The sequence below is a fragment of the Hippoglossus hippoglossus genome, chromosome 24 (genome assembly GCF_009819705.1).
Source record: "Hippoglossus hippoglossus isolate fHipHip1 chromosome 24, fHipHip1.pri, whole genome shotgun sequence".
NCBI lineage: Eukaryota > Metazoa > Chordata > Actinopteri > Pleuronectiformes > Pleuronectidae > Hippoglossus > Hippoglossus hippoglossus.
In genome coordinates, this window is record NC_047174.1 from 14834953 (window position 1) to 14862546 (window position 27594).

General features: G+C 45.1%; 2 protein-coding genes across 8 annotated transcripts in view; one reads left to right on the forward strand and one right to left on the reverse strand.

Annotated features, from left to right (window-relative positions):
* The first annotated feature begins 1940 nt into the window (after nt 1–1940).
* On the forward strand, nt 1941–3219 carry LOC117758424. The gene is made up of 4 exons (XM_034580086.1): nt 1941–1970; nt 2048–2103; nt 2175–3061; nt 3093–3219. The coding sequence occupies exons 1-3, from the start codon at nt 1945–1947 to the stop codon at nt 2990–2992; spliced, it is 900 nt and encodes a 299-aa protein (XP_034435977.1). The 5' UTR covers nt 1941–1944; the 3' UTR covers nt 2993–3061; nt 3093–3219.
* Nucleotides 3220–10205: 6986 nt separating this feature from the next.
* Nucleotides 10206–27594, reverse strand: part of bcl11bb (BAF chromatin remodeling complex subunit BCL11B b) — a 31868-nt gene continuing 14479 nt past the window's right edge. For 6 of the 7 annotated variants that reach the window (XM_034580093.1, XM_034580092.1, XM_034580089.1 and 3 more), the window contains one exon: nt 10206–15538. In XM_034580093.1, coding sequence (XP_034435984.1) covers nt 13464–15538 — 2075 coding nt within the window. In that variant the 3' untranslated portion in view covers nt 10206–13463. The remainder of the gene's footprint in view (nt 15539–27594) is intronic. The other variant, XM_034580090.1, reaches the window with a different exon arrangement.

Consider the following 27594-nt stretch of genomic DNA (forward strand, 5'->3'; position numbering starts at 1 on the left):
CGAGGAACTAATACAGCACACGGAAAATCCAGCAGATTTGGATAAATTGCCTCGGAGTGTTCGGGTTTGATACAAAGTTTGATACAGCCTTTCCATTCGGTCTCAGTGGCCACTCAAAGGCACGGATCACAAGAGGGACAGGAGCTTTCTGTTTAAAGCCATCTTAAACGTGGAGATGTCTGTCAGCAGATAAAATTAAACCATGTTAAGGAATTGGATGAGGCACATTAAAATGCGTACATAAAATCATCCTGCACAATAAGTGCCTATTTAGTCCGCGAGTTTCATTCGCCACCGCAGACAGACAGGGCATCTGTACCAAAGACTGACAAGTGGATGCAGCTGGTGGCCTATGGCCCGAAGCATCCACATTATCACAGACGAGGGGCTGTTAATGTTGGGCTGAATGGAGCCCCTTTTGAGATACAAAATAGCATTCTGATTAGAAAGCCAGGAAATACACATGTGAAGTGCCGGAAACCGTCACAATGCAGAGCCACGGCACATTTGGCACGGTCTCAAGCTGCGTATATAGAGGAGTACGATTTTAATGAAGGGATGTGCCACCATCAGACACATTCAGATCTCTCACCCAGTGTTTTTCAGGATATGCTCTTCAGGTTTTGGGTTCGATCAGTATTTTCTAATGAGACAAGAAACCGTGGACTCGTCGTTTTAAGGTTTACAGAGATGATTTCACTACATTTGTTCGTAGTTAAAAAGGTTTCCGAGATCTAATGTTTACTCTCCCGGGGGAGCCACATGTCAGACCTCTTTTGGCTTTTTGGCCCGTGCCAGCACATTACATCTCGCTGTTGCTGTGACTTTTTATTCCTCCTTATGAACAAACGGTTGAACAATTAAATTAAAGATGAGCTGAAATGATCTGCATCATCTGCATTACAGAACTGGGCAGGTATTTGACCAACAGTAGATCATTCAGAAGAACAATGAAGTGCTTGTACGTGGATCTTGCCTAGGTATGGTAAATAAGAATAGGATATAGTTCAGAGCAACAAAAACACAGACGAGGGAGGATTTAGTTAGGCTGAAAATAAAATTGCGTAATGTAATATACCCGACTATCAATGGGCAGACAACAATGAGACAACTGAGTCAGCTTTGATACACTGGCTGCGGTTGGAGAGTCAAAATAACCTCCTTTCCTTACCACTGTTCGCTGACCTCAGTGGAAAACATCACACGGTCAAGGAATGACGTGAAATCTGACTCAATTTACACAGAAAGTAACAAAATACATTTTATCGAAAACAAAATACAAAACAAACAGGAAAAGAAATGATGAAACAATAACGTGAGGAATATACGCGAAGAAAACCTTATATCATGCATTCCGCAATCAAGGGATTGAAATAACTTTTACATTAGTATTTAGTTCTGATGATGCAATTGTGAACAATACGTTTAATTCGCTGGTTGTTCACCAGACAGATGTGACTGAGAACAAATCCGGGGCTCAGAGCATCATGTGAGGATTCTGGATCGTGTCATGAGAACAAAACAGCTGCTCTGTTTTTGTTTTTATATTCACGTGTGACCGTCCAGGTGCAACTACAATGTTAAGTCGCTTTAAATGTTGCTGCTGCAATGAATTGGGGGATGACATTTTCTCCATCTCTTACCTAAAGGATGATGCAGTGGTTCCAATGCGAAAGGAGATAAAATATTCGAAGAGCTCTTATTATGGCGGCCGCAGACAATGTTCCGGATCATTTCACTCAGTTAGGAAGGTTTCTAAGCCAAATGGACTTCTCAAACGCACCCGCTCACTGTTGGAGTTGTGGCTTCATTGATCCACCGTCCTCGGGATTGATGGCAGCTGTGCATCATCAACACGACACGTTCTCATTGGTCTGAGTAGGTCACTGCTCCATTTATAAACCTTTGACAGAGGAACAGTGTTTGTAGAGTTGTTTATTCACCATGATGGCTGTTTGGGCCTGCTCAGGGTAAGTCACTGTGTCTGTGATGCTTTGACAGATGTGATTGGTCGCTGTACTTATGCTTTGTCTTTTTATTTTAGTAGGGCTTTGCTCCTTGTTCTGCTGACTGGTGTAAGTTACAGCTACCCTGCAAATAAAGGTAAAATCCCTGTCCTCCAAATTTTTCAGCTGGTTTTGTGAGTTTGTATTCATTTCTCTTGCTCCCTGCAGGTTTTGATGCCGGCTCCGCCTATGGCAGCAGTAACCGTGAAAACCCGGCGTCTGCCGGCTCCAGCTGGGAAGGGCCTTCCTCTGGATATACAGATTCTGGTGCGAGGGCTGCTGCTGCTAAAACTCGTCCGCAAACTGCTTCACGCAAAGTGCCAAAGTACTCTCAGCCTGGTGTTCAGAACAAACATCAACAAGACATCAACTGGTCAGGTGCACCTCCCAGTCCTTTTTCTTCTGAGGAAAGACCCAGTGCCCGCCGCTTTGCCTCCAGTAAACCTGAAGCACTTGGCTCCAGCTATGTGGGTCCACCTGCTCCTCCCCAGTTCCAGGCAGGTGAATTGTCTCACACAGAGACCAGCCACGAGAATGGCAACTACGAATCTGAGACGGAAGAGCGAGGCATCCCACCACCACCTCCAGGTGTCGCTGTTGCAGATGGACCAGTGCCTAATGGTGAACTCCCATCAGTCCCTCGTGGAGGACGGGTTGTGTATCCTTATTCGATAGACTACATGTTCCGGATGGGCCGGTATCCTCCAGGCACCCTCTCTCACTTCACCGACAGCTTTGAGAAGGGGAGGGACTCCTGGCAGGACTCACACCAGATAAGATACAACTATCCTGCTAAGCCCCGTACTCTGCAGGCTGAGACCATCCCCATTGACTCTGGAGCACCTCGGCGCAATAAGCGTCCAAGCCGACCTGTGAAGCAGTCTGCTGGGAGTGCTGGCTATGGTCAGACCAGTGCGGTGAAGGGACAAAACCAGCCCTACAGAAGAGTTGGGTCCAGCAGGATGACACAGCCCAAGCATGGTTAAAGTTGAAGACCAATTGCTCTGGTTGTTTTACTGTTAAGTTCTAGTCAAGGTTTCTGGTGCTAGCAAATGATTGAACTCAACAGCTGCAGTTTGTATCTACGGAACATGCCAGATTTCTCCATCTTTGTTCCAACTTCAATAGCAATGAGCTTTAATGGTAAGATTATGCTAGTCTTGTGTTTACACCATGTTTAAATGGAAAATAAACCTCAATAGTACAAATGGCATCCATTGACTCCAAACGTATATCTTTAATGTGGTAATGTGGAGCCATGAGGCCTCTGCTGTGTGCACTGGCTCAAAATGGCAATGGACGTGCTCTGTCAATCTATAAATTTGTCTTTGCTATTAATCCACAATGTTTGCATGTTTAAAAATACGAACTCACATTTACACACTCAAACATGTGTCCACATTGTCCAATTTCAGAATGGGTTCAATTTGTTTTTTTCACCCCTGGTCTAAGGTGACTTGAGCGGTTCAGGATGAATTGGCTCAAATATGAAAATGTGTCCATAGCAAATCGAACTGCACCACTGAAATTCTTAAGTAGCCTTGGACTTGATCAGGATAATTTTGTCTTTGGATTGAATAGAGTTGATAAAACTCCGGCTGCAGTGTGTAAGGTTTTTAATGGAAGACTAATTTTAAAACTCATTTGACAAATACGAACTTGGTTCGCAAAGACATTGCACGTCATGTGAACTCAAGTCAAACTCTGCTCTTCCACCTGCTGCGATGCATTACTAATCCTATGTCTTATTAATGAATCAGCACTTCAGGTTTTCAAATCCAACTCAAGCATCAGATGTGTGTCACCGAATCATCTACTCAAGCCACTTAGACATTAATAAAAGCTGTACATTCTCTAAACATCTGGGGGGTTGAGGGGTGGAAGCTTTTAAAGTCACTTTTTCCCATGCTGAGAATTAAGAGGTGTTCATAAACAAACCCCACCGTCTTGGGCAGGCTTGATGTATAGTTTGGTTTGAGCTGTGGCTCAAACAAGGGGGAATCAATATCCAATCTGTTACAGTGACATTTGCTGATGTCATTAATGGACAGTGGGCATCCTAATTCATATAACAAATCACCTCCGAAAGACTCTCCATTGATCTTTAATTAGAAGCTGCTGTTAATCACCTTTATGACTCTCCTCAGTGGCACCATAATGGTTTCTGCAGTGAAGCCACGGCAGCATCAGCAGGATGTGTTTGCTGTCAGTGTTTATGTACAAAGCACCACACCGTTAATGGACCCTGTTCCGATATTTTTTCCGAATATTTTACAATCGTGACTTTTAATCCAGCTTGGGCCCCAGAGAAGAGGCCAAATACGGAGTCGTCATCTGCGACTGAAAATCCTTTCTCTAAATGGTCTTTTCAGGCATCGGGACAAAACAATGACCCGCAGGAGAGAAATGGCAATTACCTCTGGTAAGGTGGCCACTTCACACACCTGTCACAACACAGATGAACCCATCATAAAAGACCAGTGGAGAGGGACAAAAATGCAGGGGGTCTCCCACGGTGACCCTTCAGCTTTCATAGTCTCCCCTCTTTTCCTGCTCGACTATTAAGACATAAAGGGGTCAGTCCCCAGACGGCTCCTTCCTTTATCCCTCGCTCTCACACTCATCACGGCTCATGCTCCCCAACCGGTGGCCACTGAGCCTCGACATCAACATTATTATTGTATCCTGGTTTTTTTCTCAGAAAGCTCCACCTTCCCCAATTTGGATTTTGTCTGTTACGGTTTACATTGTGATTTTTAGGTTTTCATCATTTTAATGATTGTCCTTATGAACAGTTTTCTCTTTCAATCATGAGATCTTATAAACAGAAGATGATTTTGAGATATAACATGTGATGCGCAAGTGCAAGTAGCCTTGGAAGTGATCAGGATGATTTTGCAGCTCCTTGATTAAAAGATGAAATAGTTGTTCTTGATGGCTTTTCCAGATTCGATGGACCCAATGTTTTTTTTTTTCGCAAGAAGTGACGATCAGAAAACCATCCTCAATGCTCCATCAATTTTATCCTTGAATTTTTTGAACAAATGGAATAAGCTACTTCCAAATCGTTTGAGTGATGTGAGGCAGGGCTTTAAAAACATTATGTGAAGCATAAAAGGAAAGGAAAAAAAAGTTGATATACATTTTGCCATATGCTGTGATTTGGCATCTGGCATCCTCCTGTGCGACTAGATGTGAAGGTGGAATGTGGTTCGACTTAGCCAATGCGGCAAATGTGGCAAAAGTCGGCCTAAACAAACATGTATTTCAGATGTGTGGCTGTAAAAGGCACGGCCAGATGAGGAAATAATTTGCTCATAAAATTCATAGATCTTCATACGTGATTGTTATTCCTTCCAGTGCTTTACGGCGCCCTCTTAAAATAATGGAACAGGAAGAAAATCCCTTGGGTAAAAAAGTTTTGTCGTTCACATGTGTGATTTCTTTTGATTAGATTTGGTCATTTATTGTACCTGATTATTTGTCTAAGCTGCACACGCTCAATTTGAAATTTCCTTTATTCTCAGAAACATTTTTTTGCATTAGAATACTTGCGTTATGAAAACCATATCATTAAGTACACCACAGATATGGTGAATTCCATTGCCATGTAAAACTTTTTTTTCCTCCATAAATGCAGGGTATGCCCAGACCAGTGTTAAAAATCTACCCCCAGCCATCGTGAACGGCCCAATTGCCTTGTGATTAACGCACAATAAAAGAATGCGATGGCTTAAAGAAGCAGCAGGAAAAGCTGCCCAGTGAAAGATGGGTGTACGCCGCACTCTATAATTAAGCCAGTCTGCACTTGATGAAAGTAGATCACACTGGCGGGCCACGGCTTCACAGCCAGTTTGTTTTTACGACATAATTACAGTCCAAATCAAATGAGAAGATTTAATATTGCACCACGACAACCATGTGTCCAATGTCAACAATGACACTGACCCCCCTGAGGCAAGGTGTGTGTGTGTGTGTGTGTGTGTGTGTGCCCGTGTGTGTGCGTGTGGGAGAGGGGGGGGGGGGGCAGGTCAGGCGTCAGGAAGCCGACAGCAGAGAAGCCTCCCCACCGCGGGAGCTATCTACCTGTGTCTGGGCCCACCTGGGAGGTCTGACACCAATGGAATTACACTGACAGTGGGACAGAGGGTAGGAGAGAGAGAGAGAGAGAAAAGAGTTGTCTCTGAAATAGAAGGAGGAGGAGGAGGAGGAAGAGTGGGGGGACACGAGGGAGGGAGACGGAGTCATGCGGAGAGAAAGTTCATCTGAGAAGAATCTATCTATTAGAAGCAGGTGAGGGAGGGGAAACAAAAAGCTGAGAGAGGAAAATAGATAGGAGAGAAGTGGGTGAGCGAAAGTGATGAGGAGAGCAAAAGGAAAGAAGAGAGGGAGAAGCGGCAGACTTGGATATGCAGACAGTGAGGGTGTGGCCTAAGAGCAAATACAAACAAACATCTTTCGTGCCTGTGTCTCCAAGGTCGGCCACCTCGCCGTGGAGAGCTTGTGCAGTCATCTTGCACTTAATGATGATAAAACAGGATCAGTTGAGGGGAAATCAGCGTTAAAGTGGATCACATCATCCCTGTCCTCTCTTCCATGTGAGTGTTTAAAATGCATGTTTGAAAAAAACATAAGCTGCTTTCAGACATGCACTGAACTCTGTATAATCTCCGGACATTCTCCGGAGGGACTGTACAGCCGTTTTCAGACATGACCTGTGGGTAAAGTCCGGAGGATTGGCTACGGAGTTTACCCAGAGTTTGCCTTTCACACATGCACAACACAGTGGGAGGTTCTCTGCACAGACGCGTTCACAACAGCAACAAATCACCCGTAGATATGTTTTCTTTGTGTTGTTTTTTTTTAATTTTTGCATCTGTCCCGTATTAGAAGCCTCATCAACCCTAACTCATGTTCTCACATCGAATTCTTCTGAATTTCTAGGACTTTATACTAGTGGGCCAGGCGGAGAAAGTCTGCATGTAATCCCGAGGCTTTCACTTGGACTTTTGCATCAACACATGTACCTCCGGATGAGGACATGTGAGAACATAGCAGGAGATTCACTTTGAGCAAGTGACACAAACCCAAACAACAACAAAAAAGCAAAATGTATACATTAGGTCCTGCGTCCTCCCTGCTGCGCTGCCCCTCATCTGAACGCTGTGATGTTGTGAACACGTCTGAGCGGAGAATCATTTGTTGTGTTGTTCTATTGTGACACGCAAACTCCAGAGAAAAGTCTGGAACCATTCCTTTGGACATTCTCCGGAGTTCATGTCTGAAAATGGCTATAGAGGACAATAGAAACAATAGACTCTAGTTTGTCTGCAGTTAAGGAATTGTCTGACTATAACTGAGGTAGTTATGGCAGCCCACAGTTGTCCGCTCTGTTTTGAGATGAGTGCCGTTTTGATTCTTAACGACATGGTTGTGCCATAAACGACCAAAACCTCCCACCGAGTGGCTTCAGTGTTTTTCCTCCCTCGGAAAAAGTCTGCATTTCCTGTCCTTTAGTGACCAGCTCGACATGACCACAAAGCCTTTGATCCTCTGGGTCAGATTCTCCCGGAGGAGAACCTTCCTAAGTACCAGCTGTTGAGTGACCACGCTCGACCACACTGCTCTCTGTCTCCTGACCAACCCTTTAACTTGCTGTTCCTGCTCTCCATCCATCCATCCCTCCCTCCACCCTTCCCCTACTTCCCTGCCTTTTTCAAGTGCTTGTTTCCCTCCTGTTCCCAGAAGACTCCAGCTGGGCTGGATTTTCTCTGGTCGCTGTGTCGCAGGGCGAAGCCCCAGCATCTCGTTGGGCGGCCAGCGCCATTTGACTGGGTATTGGTCAGGACTGGTAGATTAGTAACATGATCTACAGAGAGGCCAGTGGGGCCTGAGGCCTGTGATCCAGTAGAAAGTAGGGTCTCTGTGGTGGCCTTGTGGTTCTGTGTGGGCCAGGGCTTGAACCGCAATCCTTGCTGACACCCTGTTCCCCAAGGAGGTGGTTTTACTCCAAATCATGATTTCCCATCTCGCCCAACTCTCTATGTCTATAGGGCCACTGCCCAGGGCTTTCTGGTGAAGAAGATACGGCACCTCCTCACCACTGGCACTTGAGGCCGCTTTTCTCCCACGGAGCTGGGCACACGAGATGAGGACTTATCCCAAACAGTCTTAAAAGAGTGCTTTTCAACGATGGGCTGGTAAAAGAGAAGTGGCCGAAATGGGACTATGAGCTCCCATTTGTGTGGCCTTTGACTATATGAGGAGCTCAGCATGGACATATAAGGTTCCCCTAAAATAGGTTATATAATACGATGTTAGAGGATGTTATATGTTTTACATTTTTACAAAACACATACACAACTGTGTTCTCCACTATGTCAATTTGATAAGGAAAATAAGAGTAATACCATGTGTTTTGAAAATATACCTGAGGAAAAATTAAACCAAGCACCTATAGGGTCATTTGATGTTGTGAGTTTTGATCCAGTTTTTACCTTTTTTCAGAATCATTAAAAAACATCTGCAGCCACCGATCGTCTGCAGAGTCATGCTGTTCCAAATGTTAAGTCGATAGTTTCGCCTTCGCAAGGATAAGAACTGTGGGAATGTGACATCTTCTGAACATGCACATTTCTGCTGACCAGAAGACCAGAATCATCAACATGGCACCCAGATGTCAACCTCCAGGCACGAACACACACACACACACGGTTGGGAAAGTCACAGTCAGATCCCTCCAACAAAGATCAAATCCTCCAAACATAATCTGCGTAAGCAATTTGTTGCTGCTTGTTTGATTATTTTCCGAATATTTTGACATAATAATTATGTTTTTATGGTGAATCCTGGATAATTTTGAGACACAGAGACACTTCAGTTGTGTGTGTGTGTGTGTGTGTGTGTGTGTGTGTGGCAAGAGCTGGCAAGCATCGAGAATTCCTCCTGATTTGTCTCTTGCACACAAACCATCCCCACACAAGCCTCCTTTCCTTTCTTTACTCTTCTATCTGCACTCTATTGTTGTGTCTCTTTTCTTCTCGTTCACACACACACACACACACACACACACACACACACACACACACACACACACACACACACACACACACACACACACACACACACACACACACGGTGAACATTCACTGTTATGCTATCCACAGGCACTGGAGGCTCAAGCAAGGACAGGCTTGACTGCCATTGGCTTGATGTCAAGAAATACCTGATGGGTCCCCACACTCATGCCAGAACTCATTTATGAAGTATGAGCCTGTCAACCATTATGCTCAGAAATCAAAACTCATATGATGCCAAATAACCACAAGTTCCTCAGTGACAATGAGGCCGACATTCATCAAAATTCATCAAAACATTGACTACTGTTTGTATTCACTCAAAAAACAAAAAAAACTGAGAGGAGACAACCTTGATTACAGGTTTTATTATTTATTACCGGCCTCATGTTATCTGACACACTAGGAACATTTTAGTGTTTGACAATGTGAGCTTGTAGCTGCTCACTGAAGCAGCATTAAGGTATTACGGTTTGAACGTGACATTTATCTACAACATATGTAATGTCGACGTACGTCAAGTCAACATATGTAGACCGTCGGACCGCATCTGAAGAATGTGGATTGTCGAGCAAAAACATGTTTGAAGCCTGAATGATGCACGGAGGTAACTTAACGCAAGACAGAATATGTGTAAATTTAGGAGTTTAAATTGTATAGCTGTTTGCAGGCTACTACAAGTTATAAGTTCAAGTGTTCAATCTTTTTTTATGATTTCTAGTTCTTTGAATGCATTTCTTACGCTTCAACATCCACATCATACAACATAAAAATGACAACATGGCATATCTTTAAGCTAACAACCAATGTTGGTCGGCTGCCATTAAAAAGTCATACAACATTATTATCAGTAGCTTATGGTGGTTTGATGATACACTTATGTGGGACGCAGTTCTCAGTTTTCATTGCGCAACGGCTCAAATAATATTGACATTTATATTTAATCTCTTACAGATATTGTGAGAATATTTTTTTTCATACAGATGTTACCCATCATAAGGCGTGTGCCATGTAGTATAGAGTTACATTATAACTTGCACTTGTGGTCCCATCGGCTGCTGCTACATGTGTTCTATTATTGTCGGTGTGATGTGCGGAGGAAATAATCAGAGTGAAAAATATGTTCAGTCATAGAGCAATTGCAACATTTATTGAAGTGTTGGCTTTCTTGTATTGATTTTTCAACACATTACAAAAATACATATATGTTCAAAACAGCAGATGTGTACTGTTCTGAAATCACTTACTTTTTTCACAATGATGCACTCCCCCCCCCCCAAAAAAAAAAGAACAAGGAAACTGTTTTGTACAAAGAGTGTAAGTGAAAAGTGAAATATGAAAATGCATTCAAATTACAGCTGTAAGTGCCATCACAAGACCTTCAGCCAACCACGAGGAAAAAAAAAACAGCAACAAAAAACATAATGTCCATGAATGTCTCGTAGAATTTGGAAAAGTATTCCCTCACAAACCATAATATTCCCCCTGCGGAAGGTTCAGCTTCTTTCTTATCCTTTTTTTTTTTTTTTTTTTGAAAATCATTTTGTTTTACATCCTTGAGGGATGGCTTCACCAAACCAACAACAACAAAAAAACACAGAGGAGAGGCCATAAGTCAATAATGGCACCACTCTTGTTAGAAAAAAAAATAATAATCTGGCATGATTCTGCAATATTACATTAAAAAAAAGAAATCGTCTTCCCATACAGTGAACAAGTAATCATACAGAAACATATTCATGAAGATAAAATCCCTCCACCAGGATAATCATACAAAACTGCTATGGCATTCAAAAACATTTTTAAAGAACATTGGAGAAAACAATACTTTATTATCATTTTTAAACACTTACACAGAGTATTTCATTAATGGCATACTTCAACACTGTAAACATATTGTAAGACTGAATGTCCGTGTGTGTGTGTGTGTGTGTGTGTGTGTGTGTGTGTGTGTGTGTGGTCTGGATCACTGTCAGGCTTCCACCGTTCATGGTTTCAATCCGATATATATTTCATATTTCATAGCTGTATGGCTCTTTTTTGGCCGAACTGTGAGCTGAATTTACTCCCGGAATGAATACACTGTGCACTTTACAAGAGGACTTTGATTTTTGCACTCATGCATCAACATCTGTAAGCAAGCTGAACGCAGCCCTTCAGCCGATCTCGTGTTAATTCACTGAAAATATATTGAAATACGTGGTGACTGAATGGCTTATGGAGAGCTGCTGTGACCTTAACGTCAGGAATTTGCATTGAAGGTACGCTATGTTCCCTTTTTTTTCCACAATAACAAAACGGCACACATAAAACCTGACAATAGGCCAAAGAGGCAGGTCAAACTTTCAAGTGAAGATGATTTTGATGACTGAGAGTTGCAGTGGTATGATGAATGATGTCGTCTCGTTCGCCTTTCATGTGGCTTTCGCTGTCTCCCTCCCTCTCACGCTCACTCTGTCTCTACGCTGATGGGCCGTTATAAGATGTGGCCACTAGATGTGCGTTTGGAAAAAGAAAAAAAATAGAACAACACACTTTTCATGTGCTTTCAATTTCATTTGCATGACTCTTATTCTCCCTGGTCAAGGCCTTGCTCTCTCTCTCTCCCTCCATGTCTTCCTCACACTTCCTCATTTCTCAGTTCCAATCTTTAATTTTTACCAGAAGAATAGGTTGCACCGGCCACCCCCCTCCAGAGGAGCTGTGCTAAAAATTATCATAACTCATATATAGCCTTTTTTTTTCTTTTTTTTTTTTTTGATTCATTTCAGAGTGAATGATGCAGAAAATAAAAACTGTAATCCCCCCAAAAGTCACGAACACGCACACTGTCTCAAAATCTGTTACTGGGAGTTAAACCCATATCACTTTGTGAGGCGAATGAACCGGCTTCCTTTTTTTTTTTTTTTTTTTTCAAAGCCGCTCTAATGCATGAATCTGAGCTAGTGAACTGTGAAAAGACGCCGTCGGAGAGAGGCTTAGAGCACGCCGCCGAGAGAAGAACACACACGCTAACACGTATTGATATGAATTTCATTTGAAACCATTTTGTGCGTCCTAAGGGGACAGGGGCAAGTCGGACTGGGTCAGAGAGAGAGAGAGGGAGAAAGAGAGAGAGAGAGAGAGAGATGGCAGATTCAGAAAGTGTTACAATTGTTGAAGTAGCTTTCGGTTAACAAACCGCCTTTGAGTAAGCACATGTACGGTGGGGGAGTGGGGGAGGTAATCGAGTGGGTCTGATAAAGCAATAATGTATGGTAGTTACACTTATAGCATATACTGTGGATGATGCAAGCAGCTGGTCTTCTGATTGTTTAATTTTAGGCCGTGTTTCACGTAAAGTCAGGGCTACTTTAACATATATATATAAAAAAAAGAATATATTTACAAACCATAAACAGGACTTTTCTCCTTCTCACATTAATCACAAGTAGTCTCAACATATTAAATATGTCGGTTTAATCCTACATTGGGAATGTTCTGAGCATCAGTTAAGGGTACCTCCATTAAGTGCAACCTTTATTTATGTCCTGACTGAAGCGAGGACAGCAGTAAAGTAACTACATTTTTGAAATAATTCACATGCCAGTATTTTTATTTATTTCAAAAAAGGACAAATTCCCTGAATAAATTAAAAGCAACTCATCAGATCTATAAGACGATGTTGGATTTTTAAAATCCAACACGATGTTTTATTGTCAGGCTGACATTCAGTGCTTTATGCCTGTATGAGGGAATGGATTGTAGTCCGCTGCTGCAGTTTATATAGAAAACAATTCTTTTTACTTTTAAAAGCTAACGGCTTCGTACAACTTTGCTCTCACGTGATAATAAGCTTCCTTGAAGGAAAAAAAAAGATATTTTGTAACAAGGGTGACTTTTTTTTCCTGTTATCGCATTTTAGAAAAAAAAGGTTCTTTTTTTTTTTTTTAGCACATTTCAAAACTAACTCCATATGAAATCCCACAAAGATGTACCTGCACATGCCAAATATCATTACAAAAATCCAATAAATACAGAAATTATTGCACAGTAGAAAGGCTCCATGGATTCCTAACTGATAACAGTTTGCCAGGAAACACCAAGTTGGGCATTCCAGACAAGTTCTCATTAAAGTTTCCCTTTGTTTATATTCTCAGGTGGCAGTTTCTGTGACAAGAAAAAAAGATGAACATCAATCAGTCTCAATTTGTTTAAGAGAGAGATCATCCAGCCAAGCCCCATAGCTGAAGAAGTGGTTATAAGGATTTCATTTGTGTGTCTGTGTCTGTGTGTGTGTGTGTGTGTGTGTGCGTGTGTGCGTGTGCGTGTGCGTGTGTGTGTGTGTGTGTGTGTGTGTGTGTGTGTGTGTGTTTTCTTGTGTACACTGAAGACTGTATAACTAATGGTCGCTGGCTATACCTCTGTCCGCCTGCTCCAGCTTGACCTCACTGGCCATCAAATGTTCGCCATGCCACTTCTTCATGTGTTTCTCCAGTGTGCTGTAGACACTGAAGGGCATGTGGCAGATGTCGCAGCGGTACACCTCCTTTCCAAACTGCCCATGGGTCTTCATGTGGCGCGTCAGCTTGGAGCTCTGGGCGCAGGCGTAGCTGCACAGGTCACACTTGTAGGGCCGTTCCCCCGTGTGGCTGCGTCGGTGCACCGTCAGGTTGCTGCAGTTCTTGAACACCTTGCCGCAGTACTCGCACGTGTCATTCCTCCTGTCCTTGGAGCTCGGGGGCCTCCCCGGTCCGGGACCCCGCAGGAGGTGAGGAGTGCTGCTGCCGCTGCGGCCCGAGGCGCTCCCCCCTTCCATCAGCTCACCAGGCGGGGTGGAGTAGCGCAGGCTTCCTGTCTCCGAAGAGGAGTGCTCGGAGGAGGTGGCGAATGGTGACTGACGGGAATCAGTGAACCCCAAGAAGGGTTCTCTGATGAAGTGGCGTGAAGCTGCGTAACCAGCCAGGAGCTGAGAGTAGACATTCTCAGGGGAGATAAGCGGTATGGTTGGGGGAAGCTCCAGCTGTTCCTTCTCAATCTTGATCCTCTTGTTGTTGGAGGGGCTTGGGCTGGTGATGGGGGTGGGCCGACGCTGAAACAGCCCAGGGAAGGAATCTATTTCAGATACACTAATTCTGCCGTTCATCACAGGCCTCTGGTCCTCCTGCTCATCTCGCTCTCTCCCTTGCTCCCTCTGGTTCTCTCTTTCTCTTACTGCTTCACCCCTGTCTCCACCATTTCCATTAGGTTGTCTCTCCAGGCTTCTCTTATTAGGGTTAAGTCTAAGGTGATTGTCCAGATGGTTGTACGGGTGCATGATGCCCACACCGCCACTGTCGCATACTCTGTCCCTGCTCATGGTCTTCTCCTCAGGAGACTGTCTTGGACCATTGTCCTCCTTCGGGCGGAACTCCTGCGAGTCCTCACTTAAGTTGGAATCTGGCCGACTTCCATTCCTTATCTCCTCCTCTTCTTCCTCTTCTTCCTCTTCCTCCTCTTCCTCTTCCTCCTCCTCCTCCTCATTGTCCATTCCCATCACTCTTGAATCTCCCTCCCGACTCTTCTCCTCACCCTCTCCTCCCTCTCCTCTATTTCCCTGTTCTGGGGAGCCACTCATGGACCCAGACTTGTTGTGCATATGTGTCTTCATGTGCCTTTTAAGCTTGCTTGCCTGGGAACATGCGTGGTCACATAGATGACACTTGTACGGCCTCTCTCCTGTGTGACTGCGCCTGTGGACGATCAGGTTGCTCTGGAACTTGAAAATCTTGCCACAGAACTCACAGGATTTGGATTTTCCCGGGGCTTGGTTTTGACCCTGGGTGTCAGGAGGGCTGGTGGAGCCATGTGCCCCCTGGGGAGTGGGCGGCTGTGGAGGATAGGTGAGAAATGCTGGGGGCTTGGAGCCAGGCTGGAAAAGTGTAGGACTTAGCAGGCGGTGCATGTGTGGCACACGGTTGGGTGAGAGAGGGGGTGTAGGCCCCCCATTATTGGTTGTGTTGCCTGCCAGTTCCCTCAGACGTCGGGAGAAGTCCATGGAGGGAGGCTCCATGGGGGTCATCCGCATCACCCTCTCAAAGGCACTGGGGTGCTGGGACAGCAGCCCCATCTCCTCTGGGCCTAGCCGCTCTAGAGGAGGTCTTGGGGGAGGTGGAGGGCTAAGAAAGGGTGGCGTCGCAGGCAGTCGGGTCTCCATGTACCCTGGGGGAGGGTGGTGTTCCCTGAGCAGGGGCGCGGCCATGCGGAGGAGGTGGAATGGGTTGTCGCCGAGGAAAGTGGGGAGAGGAGAGCGGGGCAGGGCCTCGATGCCGGGGGGAGGAGGCAGAGCCATGCGGGGAGTGAGGGAGCAGTTGACTGGGTGGTGGTCCAGGTAGATGCGGATGCCATGAGTGTGCTGGGCGTGCTGGAGCAGGAACCAGGCGCTGGTGAAGGTCCGCTTGCAGGTTGTGCAGATGTAGCTGGATGGTTCATCTTTCACTGTGGACCAAGAGAAATAAATCATAAATGTACAATTCAACATACAAAGAAAAACATTTTACTCAACATTTCAAACCAGCGTGTTACTTTCCAATGCCTGCACATTTATTAACAACCTGTGTGCACATGTGCAGAGTTATGTTTAGGAAAATGAATAGTACAGTTATATTAGCTTTGTGTATCTGTGTATGGGGGTCTTCTCTGGGCTTTGTCTGCGTGCATATGAAATTTTGAATGCGTGTGTGTGTCTACAGGCTAATGCAGATGGCAGGTACTGCCCTAAGGCCATGACACATTATGCTAATTCTAATGTCAGCTAGGCTTTAATACACAGATCCATCTCGTCTACTGTGTCATTTCCATATGGAGACACGGGAGACAGCCACGGAAAAAAAACACACACCAATGGGGGAAAAAAGGAAATATGGGCGAGGGGGAGGGAGGGAGGGAGGGAGGGAGGGGTTGGGATGTGGCATTAGAGAGAAGGAGAGACACACAAAGGGGAGAGAGGTGATGGAGACGACGTGTTAACTGTAAAGACCCCTCCGGTCTTAACACAGCATCCACATTAAATAAAGCTCTACGTCACTGGTGTAATAACTGGCACAGTAAAGCGATCTGTTGTGGTTGCACACACACACACACACACACACACACACACAAAGAGACACACACTCAGCATGTCACACACACACACACACACACACAAAGAGAGAGAGAGAGAGAGGGGGGGGGGGGAGACTGTACGTCACTCACTGACAAATTGCCCCTTTAAATGGCGTGACTTAATAATGCTAAATGAATCTATCAGTCACTGTAGCATGGCACTGTCAGCCTGCTTGTGACTCGCAAAAAAAAGAGAGCAGGGGTTGGGATCCATCTAATTCAACACAGGCTACAGCACTGAAGAGGCATTTCCACAGTCTCATGTTCACTCGCGAGTCATCTGCATCTACTTTGTGATCAGCAGCTACCGCAAGCGGAGCTGTAGTCGGTACGGTGGTACCGAAGCCCCCGGGCCAGGAGGGAGAAAACAAAGACGGAGAGGTAACTCATGCCCAAAGTCTTGTGTGATCAAGAGGAGAGCCCTTAAGATGGCTGTCTGTCTGTGAGCCGGCCCGTTGTCATGGAATGTAAAACACACTCACAGTCCCTGATACATTGCGCCACAATATTTTACATTCACTTTCCCCCTCTGCCGCTCTCTCTGTTTCTCACGGCACACCTCGCTCACAGATTCACACACACTTGTGCCGTGTAGGGAGCACATGAGCGGAAGCTGATGTTGGAACAGTGTTGAGTCCAGGAAGCCGATTTGGCAGTGTGATTGGTTTGGCTTTCCCCGGGGAAGACAGGGTCAGAAAAAGTTAATGAGGGGCTCATTTACTGATTCTCTCTGTTTTTCTGTGCTATTAGTGGGGGCTGTAGTGCAGCCGTCACTCTCACTGTTTGTGTGGGGTGGGACATGACCTGACTCCTGCTACAAACGTGTGTGAATGAGAGTGCGTGTGTGTCTGTGTGTGTGTGTGTGGGGACGCAAGCGTAACTTCTAAGCATGCGTGTGTATATGCCTGTGTGTGTGTGTGTATGTGTGTTTGTGTGTGGGGCAAGTAGTGGGCCGCCTGCCCGTGTTTAGTTTGGCGAGGCTTCACACGACCGCTTGGCAGCAACGAGCTGGACAGCTTAACAGCTTTGGACGGGGAGAAGAGAGCGAGAGAGGGAAGGGGAGAGGAGGAGAGAAGGTAAGAAGAGAGGTGGAGGGACTTTGAGGGCCAGACGTGCTTGAGTGCACACACACACACACACCCACACGCACACACGCACACACGCACACACGCACGCACGCACGCACGCACACAAGGCTATTTACATACCCTGAGGGAGTGAGAGGGGTCTATAGACTTGGGAGCTTTATAATCCCATCAACACACAAGGATCAATATGAAGTGAAGATGTGAGATTGGTAGAGGGACTGATGATCTTGCTTCATTTACCAAATTGTGTGTGTTTTTTTTATTTATTTTATCTCTATTTTGGTCTGTACAAATGGCCTCATCAATACTACAAGCCACCCAATCATATACCACCACCCCCCACAAACATACGCCCCCATCGCCGCTACAGCAACACATTTGCATCTTGTCATATCTTACACGGCCGAGCCATATGCTGCTAAAGGAAGCGTGGCGGCTAATAGAGTGGCAGCTGATGGCTACCGCCTAATGACGACCCAAGACAAATGTTATCAACTTCACAAACAAGCAAGCGAGCAAACGAGCAGGGGGAGGGGAGGAAAACAGGGAGAGAGAAAAGAAAAGCAAGCCGTATGTCGCCACTAAGAGAATCAGAGATAGACACGGATAGATAGATAGATAGATAGATAGATAGATAGATAGATAGATAGATAGATAGATAGATAGATAGATAGATAGATAGATAGATAGATAGATAGATCCTCCATGTTTCAGACACACAGAAATGCACAAAGACATCAGACATCCTCATTCCATTCTGTCCTCTCTCTCTTTCTCACACACACGGTCACACACACACTTGCACACACACTGGAGGAGTGTGACGATATCATTAAAGAATCACGGTGAGCCGTGTCATGCTTCAGTTTGTAGCAATTACCGTCTCCTGCCTGACACGCAGACAGAGACCCTGCCACCGCTGACCACCAAGGTCAACGACCAGTTACAATAGTTAAATTCTCATCTCCACTCAGCCACTGATGCTGTACCTAATTGCCCAATTTACACACACCATATGCACACACACACACACACGCACACTGCTCAGTGGTTATGACTGAGAAGAGAGGTTGCGATGAAATGCAGTCGCAGCAAGATTCTGGTGATATGCCGCTGCACTACTCTCTGCTTTTGTCATTTTTGCTAACAGCACAACTACTTCTACAGTATATTGGATTCACCCTACAAAAAAAAAAAAAAAGAAAGAAAACACAGTAAGTTATATGTCTGTCCAGGTGTCCACTCAGGCAGACTTTTCCACGAAACACAGAAACACAACACAAACGTGAGACTGGCGTGGAGACCAGCTCTTTGCCCTGTGCAACAAAACCAGGGCTAAGGGCCAGGAGGCCTGGAGGAAGTTATTAAACATTGGCACATGCATGGAGCTGAGGTGGGCCAGTAATAATGCTCTCCTTCTCTCCTGGGTTGGTTTTTTTACTAAACCACCGGGCCAATTAACCCAGTCTTCAGGGACTGAGATCTGAGCTTTACATCAGATTTTATTCTTTCCAGATTGCCTTTTATAGCCATTATTTTCCTTAAAAGTACAAACAAAATGCCAGTGGATGAAGGGGAGCCATGGTATTGACTGTTCGCATATGGCCAGTTTAGAAAAGTTGGTGTGAGCTTGGCGGGGCTGAAGTAGACACCAGGCGTATGGTGCAGGCATGTGGATTTTGTGTTTAATTTGGGAAATTCACATATGCCATCTCCACAGCATGACTCTGATTTATATAGCACTTACATTTTGGGGCCTTTATCAGATGCTCTAATCCATCGGGACTTATAATAAAACCACGGAAGAATAACAAAAAATCCACAAGCTCAGCCTTCGAACAAGATGGGCAAAGCGGAGCGTCGCTGCTGACAGTGAGCAGTGAGTGGATGGTAATGAATGCTCACTGATGCCAAATTTCCCCTCACAAAGCTTAGGGAAAAACATCATAATTGAAAATAAGTAGAATTTGAACGCTGGCCCACCAACCTCTCGACTGCACCACATTCAGGGTGAAGCCAGGGTGAAAAACAGTCAGGGAGCAAAGTTTGTAATGTGTACAAACAGAAGACGGTGCAGGTTGTGGTTGTTAACAAGGAGGTGAGTCAGGGAGCAGGTGATATGTTACAGTTGGTGTCACGTGCGTGTGTCTGTGTGTGTGTGTGTGTGTGTGTGTGTGTGTGTGTGTGTGTGTGTGTGTGTGTGTGTGTGTGTGTGTGTGTGTGTGTGTTTGTGTTTGTGTGTGTATGTGTGTGTGTGTGCGTGCACTGCAGCATTCCTGGAGTTCAGGTCCGCTGTACTGCTCCAACATTCCATCAAGGGCGACAGAACGCCACAGCGACAGATTTGCATACAGAACAAAGCCGCCCGCAGGCTAGGCCACTGGGACTGAAACATGCCCCTGCAGCCCCTCCTCTCCCCTACCCTCTCCGTGCACGCACGCACACTCTCGCAAACACACTCTCACGTGCACGAGCAAGCACAAGCCTTCTGGGGAGTACGCGTGTGTGCACCTGTCAGGGGTTAGCTGACACCTCTGCTGCTGGCAAAGCAGCTCCTCATTAGCATGGCTGTGATCTAGGGGTCCCCAGGGGTCCCGGCCTCCTCTCCTCACCCCCTGTCCCCTCCCTACACCTCTGCTCCTCTCCTCCTCCTCACATCTCCCATCCGTCCCTCCCGCTCCTCCTCCTTCGTCTTCTTCTTCTTCCATGCCCCACTCCCCTCTGCTCTGATGGCTTGTTTGTCATGAGGGGGGCTAATCAGGAGACATGGGGCCACGCAGATCAACCGTGTGTGTGTGTGTGTGTCTCACAGGGAAAAAGGGACCTTGCACATTAAACTAGGGCCCCGACGTGCGGCAGCTGACTGTCACACATATGCAGTAAAAGAAAGAGGGAGATGGAGAGACAGAAAAACGGAGAGGGACTGTGGAGGGTGGCAGTAGCAGGCAGGGGGTAAGGCTCTCACACAGTGTGACTGGCTCCATGCTAACTCAAACCAGCTTTGGCCTGCTAACCATATACATATGTGTGTGTGTGTGTGTGTGTGTGTGTGTGTGTGTGTGTGTGTGTGTGTGTGTGTGTGTGTGTGTGTGTGTGTGTGTGTGTCTGTCTGTCTGCAGCCAATATGACCAGCTGAAATGCCTGACAGCCCAAAAGAGAATTTAAAGACACAGTGCTCCTTCGTGTGCTCACTGAAAAGTGTTAGGGACTGAACGCTCGACACATTTTCCCTAACGATATTTATCTCTTCACTTTTCTCTCTCTCTCTCTCTCTCTCTCTCTCTCTCTCTCTCTCTCTCTCTCTCTCTCTCTCTCTCTCTCTCCATCCCTCTCTCCTCTCCTCCTCTTTATCCCATGCATGCATACACTGAGCACCTGTACTAGGTGTCTGCGTACTCCACCCTGACCCTCATGCCTCCTGGGATGCGGGTCAAATGAACAATAAAAGGGATCAGGTATCTCCAACAACTTGATCACAGACACGCACACTGTACACGGAGCCAGACCAGCTGCGCGACAACGCACGAGTGGAAGAGGCTCTCATGTAGCGCGACCGAGGGAGCATGTTACCGCCATGAGGCAAGCTATCCCAGCGAGGGCACAGGGGACGCTGCTGTGAAAAATAACTGGAAAGACCTCTCTGTCAGTTAAGAGCTATGACTCTTGGCTCGGCTTCTAGGACAAAGAGGGAGAAAGAGGGAGGGAGAGAAAGGGAGCGATATAGACACAAAAAAAAAAGACAGGGAGGGAATGAAAAGAAAAAGGGAGCTCCATAAAGTGCATTAGCTAAGCTCTCTGTGGCATTTCTCTAAGCCTGACTCATCGCCATCAGCTCCTAACTGGTCCCAGTGCCTGTACGTGCGTGTGCGCATGTCCATGTGCGTGTGTGTGTGCGCGCGCGCAAGTGTGTGAGCGTTTTCGGGGTGTGTGCGCATTCTTGTGGGGTCTGCTGTCTGTCATGTGACGCTGACAAATGGGTGACACTCAATCGTGCTTGTGGTCGAGAGAAGATGTAAGAGAGAGGAGCAAGATGGAGAAGATGATGAAAGGAGGAGAAAAAAGGGGGAGGGAGAAAAGAAGGAAAGACAGTGAAAAGAGGGAAAAAAGAAAATTGCAGGGAGCAGACGAAAAAGGGCGCTGTTGTTTACTTTATCACCAGCATTTACATTTTAAATAAGAAGTAGAAGCACTTTAATCTCTCATTCCATCACCTAGGCGTTTTACCATGACACAGCAGAGAAAACAAACAACATAAAAATGAAAAAAGGATGCAACGGCTGGAGGTGTTAGCTGAATTAAAGAAATAAAACTCCACCACTGATTAACAGAATGTATTTTAGGTTAAATGTTTTAGATAAAATGCCCCCAGTGATGCGACGCATGAGCAAAAAAAAAATCTAAATGTTTGGATAGGTGATGGCATCAAAAGAGAAAAAACTCTGACAATGAAATGGAAACTGACTTTGTGGACTCCCACAATGTTTGTTTGAGGTTTTACATCCAAATGAGCTCCAGTCACATCCCTCGGGGACTCTCACTTTGTCCAGAAAGTCAATTTCCTATTCACTGGCACTGAATAGGAAATTGACTTTGACATATGAGTGACATGCGATTTCAGTTTTGCGGGGTTTATTAAATTTTTAATCGGATCAATCATTATATACAAACAGTATGAAATATATTGTGCTGGGTTTTTTTTTTTTTTTACAGAATGAAAAGGTGGCATCATTTTGGTCTTTGTTGACGATTTAAATGAAACAAAACAGCCTATGGCGTCTCACACACACACACACACACACACACACACACACACACACACACACACACACACACACACACACACACACACACACACACACACACACACACAAAGGCTTATCTCAACCTGTGATGAGCATGTGTTCCTGAGCAAACTCCTCCAAGGCTTTCTACCCTTCATACGTGTGATCGCCTTTGGTTTAACGTGTGTGTGCGTATTACTCATTTATTGGGACCTAACTCTGTCTCCAGGGTCACATTAAGGGGACGAGTCTTCCTTGTGGGAACAAAAAGCAAGTCCCAATAAGGTAAGTGAAAGAATTCTAAGGTGAGGACATGTGTTAAGGTTTGGTAGAGGTTAAGGTCAAATTTAGGTTTAGGTTAGGTTAGGTTTAGGTTTAGTTTGGGCTTAGATTAAGGATAGGGTTAGGCAAGTAGTAGCTATGGTTAAGGGTAGATTCTCCAGGAAATCAATGTATGTCAATCTAATGTCCTGTGAAGTAATGGAGACACAACTCCATGTGTGTGTGTGTTTTGTGTAAAAAGAAAAATAGGAACAAACAGTGCTTTTGTGTCTCTGTGTGTGTGTAGTGCATGTGTTTGCATCCTCAGTGTGTATCTCCGTCTACCATTCTGTGACACGGTGCTATATTCTCTCAGCAGTAGTAATGTTCCCCAGCTGGATCCTGCCCATTGGAGCCAAGCAGCGTTAACTAGCCGCCCACAGGAAAATACCACCGTGGCCCTGAACGCAGCACACCAAGTCCATCCAAACCAATCAGCCCGCTATAAAACTTGCCCCTCACATGCCTGAGAAATGGCATGGAGTCCATTCCAGTGAGCCTGAACATGCACAAGCTATTTCACTATATCGCCACAATTTCCCTCATTTAATATCTAATTCCAGCTATTTAAGGTTGTGAGAGGATGCAGTGCTTTGTTCCCTCTTCCGAACACAAAGCAGAGGCTGTGAGGCTGGTGAGGGAGAGAGAGCACGAGGAGTGCTGCATCATTTGAGACCGTTTTGCAACCTAATTAGCGTTAGCTTATGAAACTGATGCAACAAAAAGGGGAGAGTGTTAAAAATACAAATATAGGCCAGAGATGTTCAGCTCTCTAATTCCTTTTCAAAGGTGAGAAAAAACGAAATAAAATAAATTATTTATTTTCTCTTTTTTTCCGCAGACAAGCGACTTCCTGGAGTCGACACACACTTTTCATGTGGATTAAACAAACAAGATTCATAACGAGTTGATATAGTGAGCTTTGGAGGTGCTGATAGGCCAATTTTGTCACGCTAGTTGTTTCCCTTTACTTCCAGCCTCAGCTAAGGTAACGTCATAATTGAAGTATAGACATGATCTTCAATTCAAACTCTTGAAAAAAATGTCATCGTGTCAAAACAGAACACCCATATATCCTGATGATTTTAAAGCATGAATCTGGAAACTTTTAATGGACCCCCTGCTAGGGACCCCCATTTGAGAACCACCGACATAATGTATTGCACAGCTAAACGTGAGACAATTCAAGAAAAATGACCCGGATAAAATCTTAATTCATCACAAACTGTAAATTGAATGTACAAAACTAAAATCCACCTCAGCTTTGAACTTCTTTGTTTTCCTTCTCCATTGAGCCGTCTCTCTTGTCTCTTAAGGACTTATGATAATGTGAAGGCCGGTGGCACATTATTAGCATTGCTCCGGTCATGTCTCCAGGTGAATTCTGTTCTCTCTCGCTCTCTCACACAGGTCCTGAAAATATGCTCATGTGTGTCAAACCGCCTCGAAACACCTAACCTCAAATGCTCCACGCAAACCTGTTCACAGGTACAAATGCAGACATGTACTGTACATAGATTCATCTCTCAACATACACACCCAGCACATATTTACGGGGTGACATGCGGGTGTGTGATGGGGCTGAGTTCGGCCCCAGGCCTCCCCCTGTGGGCTCCGAGCTGCGGCCTCTCCCTCCGTCTCTCTCTTTCTCTCTCTTTCACTCTCATTTCTCTCTCTTTCTCGTTCTCTGTCTTTCTGGCTGTTATCACGCTGATACATTTCCTGCTCCTGGCATGGCTCCTGCATAGCTTATGGTTAAAGAACGCTTTCATCTATCAGTGCCTTAAGGACACACACACACACACACACACACACACACACACACACACACACACACACACACACACACACACACACACACACACACACACACACACACACACACACACACACACACATACAGTCACAAACACACACACACACACACACACACACACACACACACAAACACACACATACAGTCACAAACACACACACACACACACACACACACACACACACACACACACACACACACACACACACACACACACACACACACACACACTCACACCCACACATATACAAGCAGTGGTACAGGCCAGCGCTGCCCCGCCAGACCACAGGCCCAGACAAGCTCCGCTGGCACCAATCACCCTGATAACATCTTAGGCTTTATTTCATTTTGGCTTGCTCTGTTCTGCTCTGGGAAAGACAGACACAGAGAAGAGGGCTTTCTGGAACAAAAAAAAAAGTATGAATTACGCCAGTATACAGTGAGCGTGTAGCCCCTTAACCTTGAGTAGCTAACTCTACTGTCTGCAACGCCATCTCTGGACATGACGGTGCAAGTCCTTTCTCGTCCGAGAGACAGAAAAGAGGGGATGTTTCTTCTTTTGACTTGTAGATGGCAGATCAGGTTTTAAGGTGAAAGTAAAAGTTAATAAAAAACATATTTATGTGGGAAATTGTTTGCATCCTCTCCCTCTCGCCTTTCACGGCTCTGTCCACCCGGATTAATAAAAATTCTAGCCAAATAGTTTTGGTTTTATATGCTCAGGTTTACTTGTCTACACTCGTCCACTCTTCTCTGTGGTGCACAGCACTGTAAAATGTGTCTGAAATATTTTCAACATCTGTGTGTGTTTCCAGATCAAATTCTCATAATCCACAGATCTCACTGTAAAGAGTTTTCGCTTGAAATGAAAAGTGCGGCCCCTGTAAAAACTGTTAACAGGGTGTTCTGTGGATTATTATAACAACAGTGCAACACTGTTTCTGGAAAGAAGATATTGCTTTAAAAAATGTTAAATGTTATATGTTCAAGTGTGAGCGCCACAAGTGAAATTCCGTGAATGAAATCGCTCTCACGTTGGTGCAGAAACACTCTGAGGCAGAAATCTGGGCAAAGTAAACCAAATCTATCTGAGTGAGCAAATGTGTTTCCCCCCCATCATTTTGAACTGAACTTTTAACATTAGATATAAAATTAATTTTTAGCATCATCTCACCCGTCGTACAACTTTTACTAAGAGCTCCTGTTGATGTGAACGTTGCATAGTGTGCACGAAGGTTGTTGATGCTGTTTGCAAACTAGACCTTGTTCCAGTTACACCACTTTATACTTAAGTGACAAACCAACATAAAAGAAGCTCATGTTTGTCATGTGCTTGTCTGCGTCTAGTGTTCCCTCTCGGTGTAATTGCTCAAGACAAATAAGTGGATGAAATAAGGGGAATCGTGAGTGTACCATGAAAGGCTTTCAATATCTCTCGCGGTGAGGCAGCCTGTAAAAGGAAAAAATACGGCCATAAACGCTGTCTCCTAGTTTTCTTCCGCCACAATCCTGCCCAATCAGTGCAGGAGGATAATAAGTTGAGGGGGGAGAGGAACAACAACAGTGTCGCAAGTCGGATTACCCTCGTCTGACTGTCTAACAAGTGCCATTTCTTTTCCTCGACACAATTTACAACAGCTAATGGTGGCTCCTTTTGCTACCGAAGGCAAACACACACTACTTTTCAATAGAAAAACTGGAGTGAAGAGCCTGGTCAGGAAATCTCTCCATTTACCCCTTGCAGGAGAGCATTACGTGTTCTGCACTAATGTGTGGCAGACCGCACAAACGCTGCACACTCGCAGACACATGAGGATTTTATCTGCATGTCCGTCCTGAGGAGTGAGAGAGCAGCTCGGCAGGCTCTGCTCTCGAGTCGTGCGTGTAAAAGTCAAATCTGAAGTTGTTAATCAGTTAAAAACATTGATTTTGCCCTGCACCGATTAAGGCAAATTTGTTATCGCATGTTGCCAACAGTGAGAGGAAGCTACAATAACCACAGTGCAGTCAAATTACCTTGATGATAATGATTTAAGCGAAAAACATTACCACATGCACGGATTCTCACTGACACAAGTGGTCCATGGCAACGACACCATGAAGTTCACATCAGCACTTCACTCACAGCTCCGCACAAAGCAGCGTGTTTGTGTTGAATACCAAAGCGCCATCATCACTCTCCATGCGTAGCAGAGACGGGGTGTGAGGTTTCTAATGCCTCTTAAGTAAGGCTGTTAAGGAGCACGGAGTCCACACATCTGGAAGACACAGTCAGTCGGCACATGCTGAAAGTTAGCGGTGGCGCTCGCAGTCCAAATTAGTGGCGAGTTTTATTCCCCCGCTGTGGTAGGAAAATATCAAATCTGCTGCCATATGAGCGCCATAAAGCTGGCTGTGGAGCGTTTGATGCCTTCATGTGGGAGCCTTTAAGCAGTGTGTCTATGTATGTGTGTGTGTGTGTGTGCGTGTGTTTGTGCACACGTGTGTGTTTGGTGGGAGATGCAGGCCTTAATATGAGATGGGAGTCATTGTATGCATTCCTGCATGCACATGTGTTGTGTGTGTGTGTGTTTGTGTGGCTCATATCTGTGTGCGTACTCCTGCATGCATGTTTCCATTTTCTGACCAAATGTGTGAGTGCACGTTTCTAACCGTGTCTGCGTGTGTGTGTGTCAGGTGGCTGCAGCGGTGTGTGTGCGTGCAGCTGTGCCATTTTAGCAGCTCCCTTATAGACCTATTTGACCCTGCTGTACAAAGCAGACAGACAGACACAAGCAGAGTCAGACGGCCCCTGGGGTGGTCCTGTCTGAGGTGCAGCGTTATGGGTTAACAACACTAGGGCCCCATACACAGGCACGAATATGTATACTGTAATTGTACACACACACACACACACACACACACACACACACACACACACACACACACACACACACACACACACACACAAAGACACACAGATGCGTATGTGAACCTAAATTCTCATACAGAGGCACATAAATAGAGAATTAATCACTGCGAATTATTTTATTATTTTTCCTCTAAGCTATAGGACAAAAGTTTTCTTTTCCAAATGCGTAAAATTGAAAATCTAGTAAAACATGTTGCTTATGCTCCTGTTAATTTGTTAGAAATTAAATATTTAAGTTTATAAATTCATTGGCAGAAAAAACACAATGCAGTGCAGTAAAATATTTACTTTTTAAAGTGTCTAAGCAGGGGTTAGACAGACATAAAGGGTGAGTTATACATATACATACAAATGCACAAAAACAATATGCATGAATTCCATTTGATATATCTTTGGTTATTATATCTAAAACGTTTTTGTTAAGATTGCATAAATTATTGTAAAAAATAAAATCTAGGCAGGCTTTATAGTCA